Source organism: Onychostruthus taczanowskii, unplaced genomic scaffold, assembly GCF_017590055.1.
Source record: "Onychostruthus taczanowskii isolate IOZ18803 unplaced genomic scaffold, ASM1759005v1 scaffold11, whole genome shotgun sequence".
Taxonomy (NCBI): domain Eukaryota; kingdom Metazoa; phylum Chordata; class Aves; order Passeriformes; family Passeridae; genus Onychostruthus; species Onychostruthus taczanowskii.
In genome coordinates, this window is record NW_024497629.1 from 5,134,904 (window position 1) to 5,151,016 (window position 16,113).

Sequence of the window (16,113 nt, forward strand, 5' to 3'; positions counted from 1 at the left end):
TAAATTAGTGGAGGAGAATGGAGAATTTCAGTTTAAAAATGCTACATCATTTTGTCTTATTAGGAAAATCCAACAGCACTGCAGGCACTGTTTTCTAGTAAGTGTTTTTGTAAGCAAGACTAATAGCTGTACACAAAATCTGCACAACTGATTGGGAAAAAAAACCCTTTTTCTTAAATAAATCTCCCTCATCCTTGCATACTGTATCCAGTTCAGAATGTAAACACACACAGAATGACTGGTACTTGCCTACAATCAACTGTTTGGCACTTTTGTTAACATTTTAGTTTCAAAGTTCAGCTCCAGTGCCAGCACTTCCTATTCATTAAAACTGTGTCCACGTAAGATTGATAGCGCATACTGCAGAAGCTTTGAGAAAGAACTCTTCAAGAACTGACAATTAATTGCTATCATTGTCTATTTTATGGAGAACCGAATTGATTTTGATTCTTCCTTTCAGTCTTTCAGACAGAGGAAGGGGACTGTCTGCCCATGCAGAAGTCAGAACAGCATTTTTATCTTGCTGTGTGGGATCAGAACCCAATCTTCCAATTGGTCGCTCTGGACTTTGGGAACAATTAACTTCTTCTACAGAGGATGGTTTTGGAGCTTCTTGCACTGAGAAACTGTTAACAGCTTTCTTTAAATCAGTCATTTTCTTCTTCCCCGTAATTGTAAGGGCTGAGTCACTCTTTGTCCTATTGCTAGAAACAATGCTATTTTTCTTTGTAAAACATTTTTTAAACTTGCCAGGGTTCAGTTGCCTTTTCTGCTGCTCATAAACCAGGATTTTATCCACGTGCCCATCATCACTGTCTTCACTAGAAGAGCATATGTTCTGACAGACACTCTTCTTAAAAGAAGCTTTCCAAGTAGTTTTAATACAAGTTTCTTTAATGTGACAGCCAGTTGCATCTGCTGGCTTTTGAGACACTGGCAGCATTTCACACGCAGGATGAAATGTCTCTGGTGTTTGACCACTGCGGGCTAGAGATGCTGAACCACTTCTGGAAGGGTTTTTTTGCACCATTTCAGCCAGGATGTCAGCTTTTTTGTATGCATCTTGATAGATGCATATGCTGGATTCACTAGCAGAATTTTCTGATAGAACATTTTTATTTTCCTGCACTAGGTTATTTAACTGACATGAGGAAGAGACGTGATTTCTATCAGGATTCAATGTTTCTTTTGTTTGTTTAAAACAATTCAAAGACTCCAGTTGCACTGCATCTTCAGACAAAGGCTGTGATGGAATGGGAGCCTTCTTAAGTATTCGCTCGCTTAAAGACCACTCCTGAAGTTGTCCCATAACATCATTTGAGAACACATCATCTTCACTATCAGAATGTGTAACATCAGAATATTCTGAGTTATTTCTTACTGTTTCACGACTTAGTGCATGTGAGTATTTTATGCATGTGGTTAAGTCAGCTGCTGGGTCACGGTCATCACCTCCACGGGCTGGTGCAGTGCTGAAGGAGGTTCCTTTCCCATCAGTACTGCTCAGTTGCAGACCAGCTGGTACAAAGGAAGAGGATGATATCCCTGAATATTTAGTGCATTGTGAGGGCACAGATGAGTCAGCAAGAGCAGCTGCTGATGCTGACACGTGAACTGTTGTTATGCAGGAAGCTGAAGGCAATGCTACATCTTTTGATCCAGTACTTCTCAGCTGTGTCTGATCTTCTGGGAGAGTTTTTGTATCTGACATGGAGTGTTGCACAGAAAGAATTCTGTTTGTAGGCTTTAAATTAATTTGAGACAGAAGATTGGTAATTTCATCATAAGAATTTGGTAATTCCTTTTCTTCTGATCTGTCTTTCTTTTCTGAAAAGAAAAATAATAAAAAGTGCACTTTGAATGGCATATAAATCACAGTTCATATTTCTTAGTGCAGAAGTACAGAATAGAAAGAATAAAGCACAGTCGCCTCATCTTGCTTTAGCATTGTATTGTTCAAGAGTGGAAGAAATGTTTTCTGCTTTTTTGCATTCTGGCAAGACACATGGATTCATAAAAAATAAGCTTCTGGACTTACTTTTCTGTTTCTTCTGAAGAATGTCTGACTTTTCCACTTGATAGAGGGCAACAACATCAGGATAAGCAGCCTGAAACAAAGACTCTTCTACTGTGACTACAAACAACTCCACAGGCTCATCTTCTGGATCAACATAATGTTCTGAAAAAATAATGAATGTACTTTTGATATGAATGACATGTCAAAGTAGGGAATGAAAAACCAAAGAGCAAAGAAGGTACATAAAAAGTCAATAGTATGATATTTGACATTTATCTACAAGTAAAGTATTTTTCTTCCTGCCAGTCTCCTGGCAGAAATGGTCACACTACAGGGAGGAGTCTGGCAGCACAGAAAAGTTTCTAGCTAGTAAATAGTGACAGCCTTAGGTACATAGTGAAATAAGGTATGAAATACACAGTCTAGGTCTTATTTACAAGTACCAGAAAAAGTTGAAGACTGAGTCCCTTGCTTTCCAGGTAAATTTGTTTTCTTTAAAGCATTGCTTTTTCTTTCAGGGTACATGAAATTTGATCCACATTTCCTGTTATTTCCACAGAACAGTTTCCAATCTCCCCCACATTCTATTGCCTTAGAGTGTTGCCAAACTCTTGTCCTCTTTAAAGCTTGATTTTGTCTTTTTCTATGGACTGTTTTGTTCCATAATGTACATAGAAACCAGACCCACCTGGTTTTTGCCATTCAATTTCAAAACAAGGAATTCCATTTTTAACACGTGTCTTAACAATCCTGTAAGAAGAGGAAGTCCATTAAATGACTTAAATCTAAAAATATTTCAATATTCTAATTTGGAATGATTCAGAGAAAAAAAAATCTTCTCATAAAATTGAAATTACTACATCTTTTAAAAAAATACACTACCTCTGTATACAGTAAAATTTCTAGTATAGATTTGACCACTGAAACATTTTTATTTGACACTCAGAAGAGCATTCACACAAAATAAAAAAGCTTTTCTGTAAGATACAAACATAATGCAGGCTCCTCCAACCATCAGCTGACCAGCCTGAAAGGCATGTCCTGTCTGACCAACCTGATCTCCTTCTTTGACAGGGTGACCGACTTAGGAGATGAGAGCAAGGTTGTAGATGTTGTCTGCCTAGACTTCAATAAAACTTTTGATGCCATTTCCTAGCTTTCTCCTAGGGAAACTGGCTTCTCATTGCTGGGATAGGTGCACTGGGTTAAAAATGGTTTAGATGGTCAAGCTCAGAGAGGGGTGGTGAGTGGAGTTACATCCAGCTGGAGGTCAGTCACTGCTGGGGCTCCCCGGGGCTCACTACTGGGGCCAGTCCTGTTTAATGTCTCTATCAGTGACCTGGATGAGGGGATCAAGTGCACTCTCGGTCAGTTCACAGACAACACCAAGTTGGGCAGGAGCGCTGACCTGCTGGAGAGCAGGAAGGCTCTGCAGGGGAACCTGGACAGGCTGGACTGATGCTGAGGCCAGTGGTGTGAGGTTCAACAAGGCCAAGTGCTGGGTCCTGCCCTTGGGTCACAACAACCCCTGCAGTGCTACAGGCTGGGGAAGAGCGGCTGGAAAGAGAACAAGAGCAAAAGGATCTGGGAGTGTTGGTCAACAGCAGTTCAACATGAGCCACAGTGTGCCCAGGTAGGCAAGGCCAATGGCATCTGGCCTGGATCAGTAACAGAGTGGTCAGCAGGACCAGGACAGGGATGATCCACCTGCACTCAGCACTGCTGAGGCCACACCTCAAATCCTGTGTCTATTTCTGGGCCCCTCACCACAAGGGGTCATACTGGATGTGCTGGAGCATGTCCAGAGAAGGGCAGTGGAGCTGATGAAGGAGCTGGAAAGGAAAGGAAATGGCCTCAAGCTGTACTAGGGGAAGACTACATTGGATATTAGAAACAATTTCTTAATGGAAAGGGTTGTCAAGCATTGGAACAAAGTGCCCAGAGAAGCTGTTAAGCCACCATCCCTGGAGATACCTAATTTAAAAGATGTGTAGAGGCGGAACTGAGGGACACAGTTTAGTGGTGGACTTGTCAGTGTCAGGTTAATGGTTGGACTTCTCCAAACCAAATGATTCTATGATTTTAAGATTCTAATGCCAGAGAAGGCTGTTGACAGTAATTTTCTGAATGACCAGACAGGGTCATTTATATCTTTTGTATGAGAACATGAGGAGAGACACAACTTGAACTGAGCAGGGACAGTCAGGCACTGAGATTTTTCTAAAAAGACTATCTACACCGCAGTTTAGTAGCTTCCTATGCATGAAGAGTAGGGTCATGCTGATCCTGCTGAACCATTTTTAAACACTTGCTAACAAAAGAAATCTTCCAGAGCACTCACCATCTCTCTTTTAAACTTCTGAAACTCCAGAATGTGTTATAAACAGAGAATGTCAATGAATTCATTCATAAAGGTAAATGCTGGTAATTTATCTTGCCAACCTATTTAAAAAGCATTCTCCAACCAGTCTCCCCAATCTTTTGAAAGATAACACTGAATAGATCAGCATCTCTAGAAGTACTAATTCAAGACTATGACACATCAACTCAGAAGTGATACTATCACTGATATTGACTGTCCTCCTGTGCCCCAAAATTAATGTCTAAAAACCTTGACTAGCACGGAAAAATTACTAAACTTCTTCCAATAAAAGAATTGGGGAGGCAGGGAGAATTTGGGCTTCATTTGGGAAAAGAAACCATCAGATAAAGTTAAAATAAGTCACAATTCCCTTCACAAAGTGAAGTTCAGATTTGCCAACAGACACTGCAGATTCTAGAACTTGACTTAAGTTTAAGAAGAGATTAGATCATTAAGAAAAAAAAAATACATTGAGGGCTGACAGAATAAGAAAATGTTCATTCCGGCTCAGTAAATTCCTAAGTAATAGCAATCTGGATCGTGGAAAAGTATTCTGGGAGAAAGTAATTACATGCTTATCTTGCTTTTTCTTCCTTGCATGTCCATTTTTAGTAACTGTATACTTGGCCATTCTTACATTTCTAGATGTAGCAGTCCTGAATGAAAAGTAGTGTTGACACATAATACAGTGACAGCTGGTAGGTCTGATAAGCAATCTGAGACTCTGACTAAATTTCCAGATGCTAATTTCTAAGCCTGAACTCTTACTTTGAGACACAGAATTCAATTAAATGTATGCTGTGTACCTGAGCAGAGGACCGAGGCAGATCCAAGGAAAAGGAACAAAAAGCAAGCATAGGAGAACACAAGCACGGCCAGTCAGAATGAGACTGCTCTACGTATTACTTTGTGCAGCAGTAGTAGAATTGGTGCACTGATCTGAATTTTTACCTCTATTCAAAACAAGCACAAAGCTTGAAACACACATGGAAGAATACCGTATTTCCTTTTTTCCAGAAAAAAACCTTGTGGTTTTTATCTGCCAGCAGAAGTAAACATATTAAGTTGAAGAAATCAAGGTACATTACCGTATTGCCTGCAGTTGTTTTGAGTCAATGTATCCAGATTTTCTCTGGATCATATCATAACGTGTCAAAAGTGCTAACAGCTTCTTACAAGCATAATGTTTGGTCCATTCCATCTTCTCTGAAGCAAACAGCTGTTTGTATTAAAAAAAAATCCCAAACTTTAAAACATTCTTTATTCTATTAGATGTCATGCTTAGATAGTTATGTAGTTGGGACACTGGGCTAAATACTTAAAATATCTAGAGTACTTTTATATATTGGTGTAATGCCCAACAACACCTCACTGCCAAGGGAGGGAACAGGCGTCCCTAGCAGGGCACATTCATCAGCTGTCAGTGACAAGCCAAGGAACAGTTGTGTGGTGGCAGCAGCAGGGATAAGGCAGTTGTTAAACACCTTGTCAGGTTCACACCAGCTCTACCAGGAGCTGTGAAAGTTACAGATTTCACATGTGGGACAATGAATATGGATCTTCATTAAAGCCACACTGTTCAACTGTGATCTACTCTACTATCCATAATTCTTACACTGTCATCAAACCCCAAAAATGAAACTGATTTCTTCCCAAGTCTTCAGTTTTAGGCTTTCAAAACAGTGAGGTGTATTAAGATGTTGTAGCAAGATTCTTTAGTTCTTATTTCAAATAAAATTACCAATGAAGATCACCATTATCACTTCCTTAGTAATAAATAAAAGACTACAAAGCTGAATATTCAATATTTTGTTACATACCTGAAAGGACAATAAATTTGGCCTTTGACATTCCTTTATGTTGATCAATTTATTCTTGTTTACAAGAAACTCTTGGATAACCTTTAGATAAAACATAAAAGAAACAGTTTAAGAGAGGACAAAAAGCTGAAATTTAAACTAATTGATTAAAACAATTGATATTAAGTAGGATTGTTTGTTACCTCAGAAAATGGAAAGCCCTCACAACTCATGGCTTTTCTGGAGATAAAAACAAATGTGTTAAGGACTGACGACAAATGGGAAAAATGCAGCATCTAAATGCTCACCCTGCATGTGAATGCAGGGGAAAGCAGTTAAATTTTCAGGCCATTCCTACTTTCTGATACTGTCCTCCACTGCATTTGCTTGTTTCACTCGCTCCCACCGATGCCATGCACAGGGGCAGCAGTGTTTGGAGTCACTGGGTTTGCAGCATCTCACACTTTCACAGAATTTACATCCATTGTGCTCGTGTTCCTTCTGAGATCCTATAGCAACAGACACAAAGTGAGGAGAAAAGGGGTTTCCAAAATCTCCAAACCTATAAAGGCAATATTGCAAATACAAAGCTCAGAACACGTATGAATGTGACGTGAATGGCAACTGTAAGCAGATCTGAGTGCATTAGCTGCATTTATGAATCTATAGTAAAAACTGAAGAAGACATGCAGGCTTCCATTCTTCTGAAGACATTTTCCTTCAACAGTTTCAGATCTTAAGCTGGAAACTTATTATCAAAAAACTACAGAAGTAATGTGTGATAACCTGGAAAACACATAAAAGTAATATATTTGAATCAGGCTTTTCCTTCACCAAATGATGGACTTGAATGAGTTCACTGATCAAAGATGATACCAAAATCAAGGTCTTTGGGATTAATTTCTTCTTCAAAAAACACTGCCACATACCTCATCAATGAGACGAGATTTCGTCCTCTTGATGCAGGACCAGTTCCAGCAAATAAAGAAATAGTTGCTAGGCAGTACAGAGTATAGCATGCTGTCTTTACTGGTCATGTTAAAAAGGCAAATATCTGGGATCCCACAACAGCATTATGATAACATTCCATCTGCTGTCAACCAGTTTCACATTTGAAGAAAATTAGTCCCAAGCCTTAGAAGTGTTTATATAAGGGTATATGCACAAAGGGTATATGTTTAAGGGTACATATGTGCAATATTGAAAACATGAAGATGGAAGCTGAAAAGCATTTTTAACACTAGCAGAAAAAAACCCAAAATCCAATAAAACAAAACTCATCACTCCATAATAAAAAGTAAACAATTAGGCTAAAAGCACAGCTCAGCACTTTTCACACTGACCTGGATGATGGCACTGTGAACAATGAATTACCCTTTTAACAACCAAAGGTGGATTATCATCATACTGAAATTTTTCCTTCCACTGCTCAAACCTGAAAGGATCATGTTAAAAGGATCAAGAAATATTTTTAGCTTTCACACTTAAACCACTGAAAAAGAATTTCTTTATACTTGTCAAGCATTTATCCAAGAAACAGTTTCTCAACTTATGAAACAAGGGTCTTTTACAGTACATCATGTTGGATTTCTAGCATTGACACACACATTATGATAACATAGAAAGCACTTGGTATCTCAAATCCTAATCCACAACCCAACTAAAAGCAGCAAGTCTCAGCAGTCCCTACAACTTTCACTCCAATATATCAACTTATACCTGCTAGCTCAAGAGTTAGGAGACAGCTCATGTTTAAAACAAATAGGAGACTTGCCTAGCAAAACAATTCCTTTAGCAAGCACAAGGTAAGGAATGTGGTAACATCCTCCGTAACTTAAAGTATTACAAACATTGTCTTGGAGCTGAAGTACATACTATTAAGTCTTTGAATAAAAAACAGTTATGTCAATTTCCATTTTACCTTTGCAATAAGTTTTGACCTTGCAGAGTCTCAATTAACTTTAAAGCTTGCTCCTTCCCAACTCCTGGAACACCCTATAGTGAAATATGAAATATTATTTAATTACAAACAAAATATTCATATTCTCACAAAAACATCTTTATTACATAGTGTAGAGAAATGACAAAAAGTGATCCCAGATGTTGAGAATAAATTGAGAAAAATATTTTTGACCAAGTTTAAGGGCAGAGAAGGTGATTACAGATCACAGATACAGGTTACAGCTGTATTGCCAGTGTAACACACAAGCTGTTCTTATGCTCAACAGCACCTGAGATAAAACAAGGCAAAGAAGGAAGCAGGAAGCAATAATAAACTAAAACAAGTTCAATTCAGAAAAGAGAAATTACAATGAAGTAGAGAAACACTGGCACAGGTTGCCCAGGGAAGGGGTAGATGCTCCATTCTGGAAATATTCAGGGTCAGGCTGGAATGGGGCTCTGAGTGACCTGGTTTAATTGAAGATGTCTCTCACTGCAGGGGGGTTGGACTTTGGACTAAATGAACTTCAGAGGTCCCTTCTGACCCAAACTACTGTATCAGTCTATGATTTAAAACACACATATTGCTTTCCAGTTCTTTCCATCTTCACCCTATTTTGCTAAGAATCAATACACCTGAAGATTGTATTGAGTACTTTCTACAGCATCATTACAAATAAATCTATTTTTATTCAGTTGTAATGGCACAACTGAATACATACAACCATATAAAATAAATCTATATTTTAAACCAAGTCCTCATTGGACTACAGTCAAATATTCAAGTAAAGTCAGATATTCAGTTTCTGCAAGGAAAGGATTATTTTGATGTATTTTCAACAAAATAAGTGCAATTATAGCATGGTATTCTCATTTACCTGTTCTGCCAATCTCCTTTCCCAATGCACTCCTATAATTCAGCTTTCTTTACAAGTTTCTGTCTTCATCTACCTTGCTGAGCTGCAATAATTCAAAGGATCTATCTGGTATCACATAATTGTGACATTTTAAGGCTATGTAAGAATCTGGCATTCCAGGAACTGCTTTGGTACAATAACCACGGATTATCCACTGTTTTTTTTACTCCCTCTCTTTACACAGTAGTAACAAACTATTTAAAGATTCCTATAACAGAAACAAAATTTTTAAAAAAATCCCAAAAACAAAAACAATGAAAGGTTTGTTTTTTCCAGCAGTATCAGTTGTTTAAAGGCTAGTTTTATCAAGCTGGGACACAATTATTTAAGAATAACTAGATATCTGCTGCAAGCCTGAATGGGAGCAATCATTGCCTGAAGTCACTACATGATGAACTGTATGGAAATCAAGTTTCATCCCACTTCTTCTCCCTTTCAAATAGCTACTACAACAGCTTCTGTTCAAAGTCTCAAAAAAGAATTCAGAGTTTACAATAAAGAACAAAAATAAAGAAGTGAAGTAGTAATGAGTGAGATTCCTCTCAATTAATTAGGTAAACTTCCAAATAGATCATTTCTAATTCTTTGTAAATCATATATTTACAAACAATGGAACAGGAATATATCCAAACTGCATCCAGAATTGCCTTTACTAATAACTACAGCCCAAAACCACCACTACAAAGTCTTCCAAAGAGCACAGACAAAGCCATTTTTTCTCATTTTCCACAGCTCCTCTGCCAGGGATGCACTTGTATGTGACTTGTTACAAAGCATCCTCATAAATAATGGAGCTCTCACACCTTGGCTCAACGTAATTGGCATTTAAACTTTTGCCTTCACCTCCATTACAGAAAAGGTTTGGAACGAGACAAAACAGTCTTAGAGAGACTGATGTTCATAGACCATTTTAAATATCTTTAGCCTTTTACAAATAGAATTTACAGTGGCTTCCTACACATCTTCTACTGGATCTCAGTAATCATGCATTGCATAAGCTTTTCCAGCATGCACATCTCCCTTGATACACTTTTTCAAGACAGTGTAAGCACCAAATAAAAAATAATTATATTGCTTACTTTTGGAAGATAATCACAGCCCAGAAGAACTGCTAGCCCAATCAAAGACTCTCTGTCACATCCGAGTTTCTCTTTAATAGAGGACATTGTGTAACTGTCAAGATGTGGATCCTGCAAGAGAAATTTATTACATATTATTTCTGTTACATCTGTTACAGGGAAGGAACTGCGCTGAGTCACATTCAATTGGCATTGCTTACACCAAAAATTAATTGCCATTAAAATTTATAATCTAATGCACTGACACCACGTGAACAACTGCAGTTCTGGAACTTCAAGTATGGTCAACAGCTGTTGAAAGAAACTGAAATAAGCCAAGAGGTCCAGCACACAGCTGGATAACCATTTTACATGATGGGTGACGAACTGTCTCACAGGTCAGGCACAAAGAGTCACAGTGGATAGGGTTAAATCAAGCTGGCACCTTCTCACAAGAGGAGTTCCACAGGGCTCCTATCCTCAGCCCACTTCTCAACAACTTCATTATCATCCTGAAGGCAATACCAAAAGGGTTAATTAAATTTCACGATTGGAAGGAACACTAAGTAAGTTTACCAACAACACTAAATTGGGAGGAGTTGTTGACTCCCTGAAGGGCAAAGAGACAAACTGGAGAGATGAGTGTTCACCAGCCATATGAAGTTTAACAAGGGGAAGTGCTGGATCCTGCACCTGGCAGGGGCAGCCCTGGCTGTGTGCACAGACTGGGCAATGAGAGGCTGGAGAGCAGTGCTACAGAAAGGGACTGGGGATCCTGGCTGATGGCAAGCTGAACACGAGGCAGCAGTGCCCTGGCAGCCAGGAGGGCCATCCCTGTCCTGGGGGCATCAGGGACAGCATGGCCAGCTGGGCAAGGGAGGGGATTGTCCTGCTCTGCTCAGCACTGGGGCAGCCTCACCTCAAGTGCTGGGGGCAGTTTTGGGGTGCCACAATATTAAAACTTCATTAAACCATTAGAGACCATCCAAAGGAGGCAACAAAGATGGTGAAGGGCCTTGAGGGGAAGCTGTGTGAGGAGTGGCTGAAGTCATTTGGTCTGTTCAGCCTGGAGGAGACTGAGAAGGGACCAAGGGGAAGGAGAGGGACAGACACTGATCTCTGATCTTTTCACTCTGGTGACCAGTGACAGGGCTCGAGGAAGCCGCATGAAGCTGCATCGAGGAGGTTTGGGTTGAGCATCAGGAAGATGTGTTTCACCCAAAGGGTGGTTGGGCACTGGAACAGGCTCCCCAAGGAAGTGGTTACAGCACCAAGATACCCCTGACAGAGTTCAGAAAGTGTTTGGACAAGGCTCGCAGGCACATGGTGACTCTTGGGCTGTCCTGTTCAGAGCCAGGAGTTGGACTCAATGATCCTGATGGGTCCCTTCCAACTTAGTGACTCTCAGTGTTTTTATTGTTTACTACCTGTAGAAAAAAATGTGGCAAAACTAACATTATTTAAAAAAGTGGAAAAGCTAATGTTATCAAATCCTAGTGGCTGTGCCAAGTCATTTCAGGAAGTGAAGTTTTTAAAATGCTTGTAAACATTTCAATGTACTACTTAAGTAAAATAAAAGAAAAAGAATAAAAATGTTATCTAACATATCAGGCATAAGCTAAAGAAATATTTGAAAAGTAAAGGGACTCAAATACAAAATGGAATCAAGATTAACATTGTCCTCTTCCTCAATCACAACAAAAAAATCCCCCCACAAGCCACCAAACCAAAGTGATCCATCTCGCTAGAACAGCTGCCCCTGACAGTGTGCCCCCTGCATACTCACAAATTATTTTTATGCTGACCTATAGATGTAACTAAGTACATCTGTAACATTGAGCTTGCCTTCACTGTTGGTGATAAATGACAAAGAAGTTGAATGAAAGCACCAGGTCAAGGAAGAACTCAAACATTATGTCACCAAAGTAAATAATCTTCCATCAACCCTATTTTTTTTGAGTTACTTATTTGTAGTGCACTTCTTTTGTTCATTGATTTTCGCACAATCTCTGATGTATTTTTTCAACAAGTCTTTCAGATGAACATTATAAATTACAGAAATTTGGGGTAGCCTTTCACCATTTCTGGAAAATTGTATTCTTAACAAATGAACACTTCAGTTTAAGGCCATAAATTATTTGGTTTTCTGAGTGGTCACAAAAATTGATTGTGATACAGATGTACAATCCCTACACTATTCATATTCAATTGGGACGGACAGCATTAATTGCAAGTATATTCATAATAAAATGAACCTGTGAGATGCAAGTATATGAACACTTATTAGACCCAGGAGGCTGATCACTCTCATACGACCAAAGGGTAAAATTTATAGGAAGCAATTACTTCACTCAACTTCTCCACAGTAAAGGAGGAAACAGGAAAAAAAATTGCTATTTAGCTTTATCTGAGACACCACAGGGTACTTACTACAAGCACAGGCAATATTACCCTGTTTTCAGTAGTTTTCCTCTCACAGCCAATACAAGAATTACCAGTGAATTAAATAAAATGTTCCTGTCTTAAACATACTATTTTAAACAAACTCCACTGCTACAAGATAAGTTTAATAACATGTAAGTATTTTTTCAAGTCCCTTCTTTCTATTTACATTTCTGTAAAGAGTCTATGGAAAGGTTGAGAACAGGGTGAGGTACATTACCTTAGCATTCATGGCAAAGTTCCTGTAAACTGTTTGAGCTCCATACAAGAAAACATCTCCGTCATTGGTAATGCAGCCATCAACAAGTCCTTTTGCATTTAGGTAGGCACACATTGCCTCTGCTTCTCCAGCTGCTTGAACCCAAGGGACACCTAAACACTCCAGCAGTTCAAGACACTAAAAGAAGGAACACAGAAGGAAAGAGGTTGAATGTTGAGCTATTAAATTCACTTATTAGCATGCATTTTCTCAGACACAAGTGCATTTAAAAACCACTACTGTTGTTCTGCCAATGTAACACCTCATCAATGAAAGCACTACTTCAGCAAAAAATAATTTCCTGTATCAGTGAAAAGCAGTTATCCACAAAGAGCTAAGTATTAATTACAGGACTTGAACACACCATGATTAATGGCCATTCCTTCACGAAAATCTTTACACTTTAAATAGATATTTAGGATGTTTTCAGAAGAGTAGTAACAAAGGAGCATTTATCTTTGAGAAGTAATGCTGTTTACTCAAGCAGTAATGCTGAGCCAGAACAGACATCTTCCAACAGGTGCCAAACTTCCCAAGAATATCAAGCAGAAAAGTATAATTCTGTCATCCTAGCAAGACTGGACCACTGTGCAAGACACACTGATATATACTTACAAATTTCAGAGAAAGTATTTTATTTTAGAATTAAACATGGATTGGTATGTACAGTCTAGTGAAGCCCTGAGTGCCCATAAATTCTACTTCATAGAATTTTGAATAGACAAAAATGGTTAATGGGGTGGGAACATATGAAGAAGTATGGATACTAACACCATAAAAGAACAGCAAAGTTAAATTTTGCAATTATGGTTGTCAATCACAACAGCACAATATGCACAGGAACATATCAATGAGAAAATTGTTCTGACGTTGTTTGTCTTCTATAACACTTAACAAATGCTGCAAGGCCTGACTTCAAAGATGCACTTCAAAGATCCTTCAAACCTCAAAACATTGTTTACATTTGTTGTGTATAAAACTGTGAGACACTGAAATATTAGGGATTAATCACTTAAATAATTGGCCATTTGAAAAATCAACAGGTGCTGTCCTGAGGCCACGTTTTCCCCCCCAGCCGAAGAGCAGGAGAATTTTTGGGTGTGTGTTGGTGAAACCTCTGATCCAGTATGACACAGGGAGTGCACACCCACCATGGGAGGATGCAAAAAAAAAAAACAACAGCCTTTGTTATGCAACAAGCTGGTTTTTGAGCTGGGTGAGGCCAACAATAACCAGATCCTGTGAGGTGGGATAATGCTTTTTTTATCCTGCCAATTTCCTCCTTTACACCACTGGCTCAGGTGTAAAAGATGTAGGCACCAGTCATTCAGTGTCATTCCACCCTAATCTGTCCCGAAGGAATCTCTTAAGAGCCTCAGTTACCTGGCCTTCAGGGGTGGGTTGTAGCAAAAGCTGTCAATTATTTCAAGCTCCTGTATTTAATTTGGTTGCGATTTCTTTCTATTACATTAAAAATACTTCAACACTCAGTTACTCACCTCTTTTAACATGGCTTTAAATAAAGATCTCCCTGTTCCTACAGCTCCAGCTTTCTTCGAAGGCCCATAGCGCATCTCATTCCTCTTGCTCATGGTGTCTGCTTTCAGCCTGGGGGCCTCTCCCTCCATGACAAACACTAGTTTAATTCCCATTGATGTAAAGAAAGAGAACCGAAAAAATAGGTTTCTGCAATAAAGCAAAGTGTTCCAGAAATGGAACTATTTGTGAAGACTCATTTCTTCAGACATTTTCCTTATATTTTCCTGACCATACCACTGGAAAAATCCTAGCATTGTCTTTACCTCTAATGATTTTCTCACCCCAAAACTAAACAAACCTCTGATCTATATTTCTGTCTTTGGCTGAAATGTTCATACTATGAAATTGTAGCAGCTTTACAAAATTCCCAAGAAAATACCATGTAAGGACAGAAAGGATGTTTTTCAGGTGTTAAGATGTAAGCAAACTTAAAAGGCTTAATAAAAATATATTCAATATCCAAAATCTGCCTCCAAACACATATTTATATTCATTATTTTATATCAAATATTAACCCCAAATCTATCAATACAGGTACACCTCAAGTGACTGAATGCTGTAGTATTGGACAGACTTCTAGCTACCATTACCATGTCAATTTATTATGCAAACCAGCACCACTGAGGAGTGGAGTTTTACAAGGCTGCACTAATAAATATTTGGACTACAACAGTAAAATTAACAGCAGTCATATCAAACAGCATATGCTTTAACCAGTAATTCCAGCATCAATCTTTCAAAAGTAGTAGATCAAACATTTGTATTTCTTTGACAGACATGGAGAGACCATTGCACTAATTTAATTCTGTACAGTTACTACTAGCAAAAAACAGTAAGCTAGTCTTTTGAGGTTAGTTCTGTTTTCACAAATGATGTAAAAAAATCAATCCATACAATAAGTTACTCAAAAATACAAATTCTCAAAAAAAATTCAACTGTCTCAAAACACTTTTTGGTAGAAATCTGTTCAACCTTTTATCTTGCTTTGGAGGTCTGGACTTCCATTCCACTGCACACAGGACACCCTACCAGACTGATGTAATGACTTTGCTAATGCTGCCAGTTTTACAGTTAATTACCCATTTGAGTTCTTAAGTATAAAACATTTTAAGACATTATTCTCAGAAAATGCTGAGATTTTTTATTATGCTGATATTTTATATCATGCTGAATTCAACAGAAGTCACAGGAGTGTATAACACCATCTAGTAAGTCAGTATTCTACACTGGTAACTAACAAGCACTGATGAAAATCTGTGTACGTTTTCCTTATTGTTAGCACTCTTTGCAGAGAACAGTGCTTTGAAATTATGGATGCTTAGACATGCTCATTCCTTAGATAAGTCATTTAAACTAAAAATATATACATATTCCTCTTGTTCAAATGCCTGAAGAATGATTTAAACATATTTAATTCAACATGGGGGTCCTACTCAGAACTAACTTCAGACCCTTTACATATGTAGCATAAGTGATAACTGAATCAAAACACCAGTCATATGAATTTCAGAGCTACTCTCAGAAGTCTATTGAATAAGTAACATATTTAAATTATACAGCTCCAAGACATTTGGCTGGAATAATTTATACGGATACCTGAGATGTGGCTTGGTAACTACTCCAACCATCTTTTTAACGGTCTGTGCTTCACAAACCCACAAACTTAAATCAACAGCAAGTGTTTTCCCTCTGAGACTGCTCATGTTGACAGGTTGTCTCACAGGTTCAAGGATTTGCCAAAGGTAAGTCACTCCCATTGTTTTTGCTTCCTTGTTGTCA

The 16,113-nt window shown here is 38.5% G+C and overlaps 1 protein-coding gene across 1 annotated transcript; it reads right to left on the bottom strand.

Annotated features, from left to right (window-relative positions):
* Positions 1–400: 400 nt before the first annotated feature.
* GEN1 (GEN1 Holliday junction 5' flap endonuclease) lies at positions 401–16,091 on the bottom strand. The gene is made up of 13 exons (XM_041420089.1): positions 15,931–16,091; positions 14,295–14,481; positions 12,757–12,933; positions 10,116–10,226; positions 8,100–8,173; positions 7,522–7,613; positions 6,537–6,687; positions 6,382–6,418; positions 6,200–6,280; positions 5,468–5,598; positions 2,706–2,767; positions 2,039–2,179; positions 401–1,827 (listed from the first exon to the last, which is right to left on the bottom strand). Exons 1-13 carry the CDS (start codon positions 16,089–16,091, stop codon positions 401–403), a joined length of 2,832 nt encoding a protein of 943 aa, XP_041276023.1.
* Positions 16,092–16,113: the final 22 nt, after the last annotated feature.

Bases quoted from the DNA above. Each gene is read 5' to 3' on its own strand.
- GEN1 (XM_041420089.1), bottom strand. From the start codon at position 16,091: ATGGGAGTGACTTACCTTTGGCAAATCCTTGAACCTGTGAGACAACCT. The intron at 14,482-15,930 runs GTATCCGTATAA...GCTTTATTGCAG, and splicing joins GTTACCAAGCCACATCTCAG to AAACCTATTTTTTCGGTTCT. The intron at 1,828-2,038 runs GTAAGTCCAGAA...TTTTCTTTTCAG, and splicing joins TCTTCAGAAGAAACAGAAAA to AAAAGAAAGACAGATCAGAA.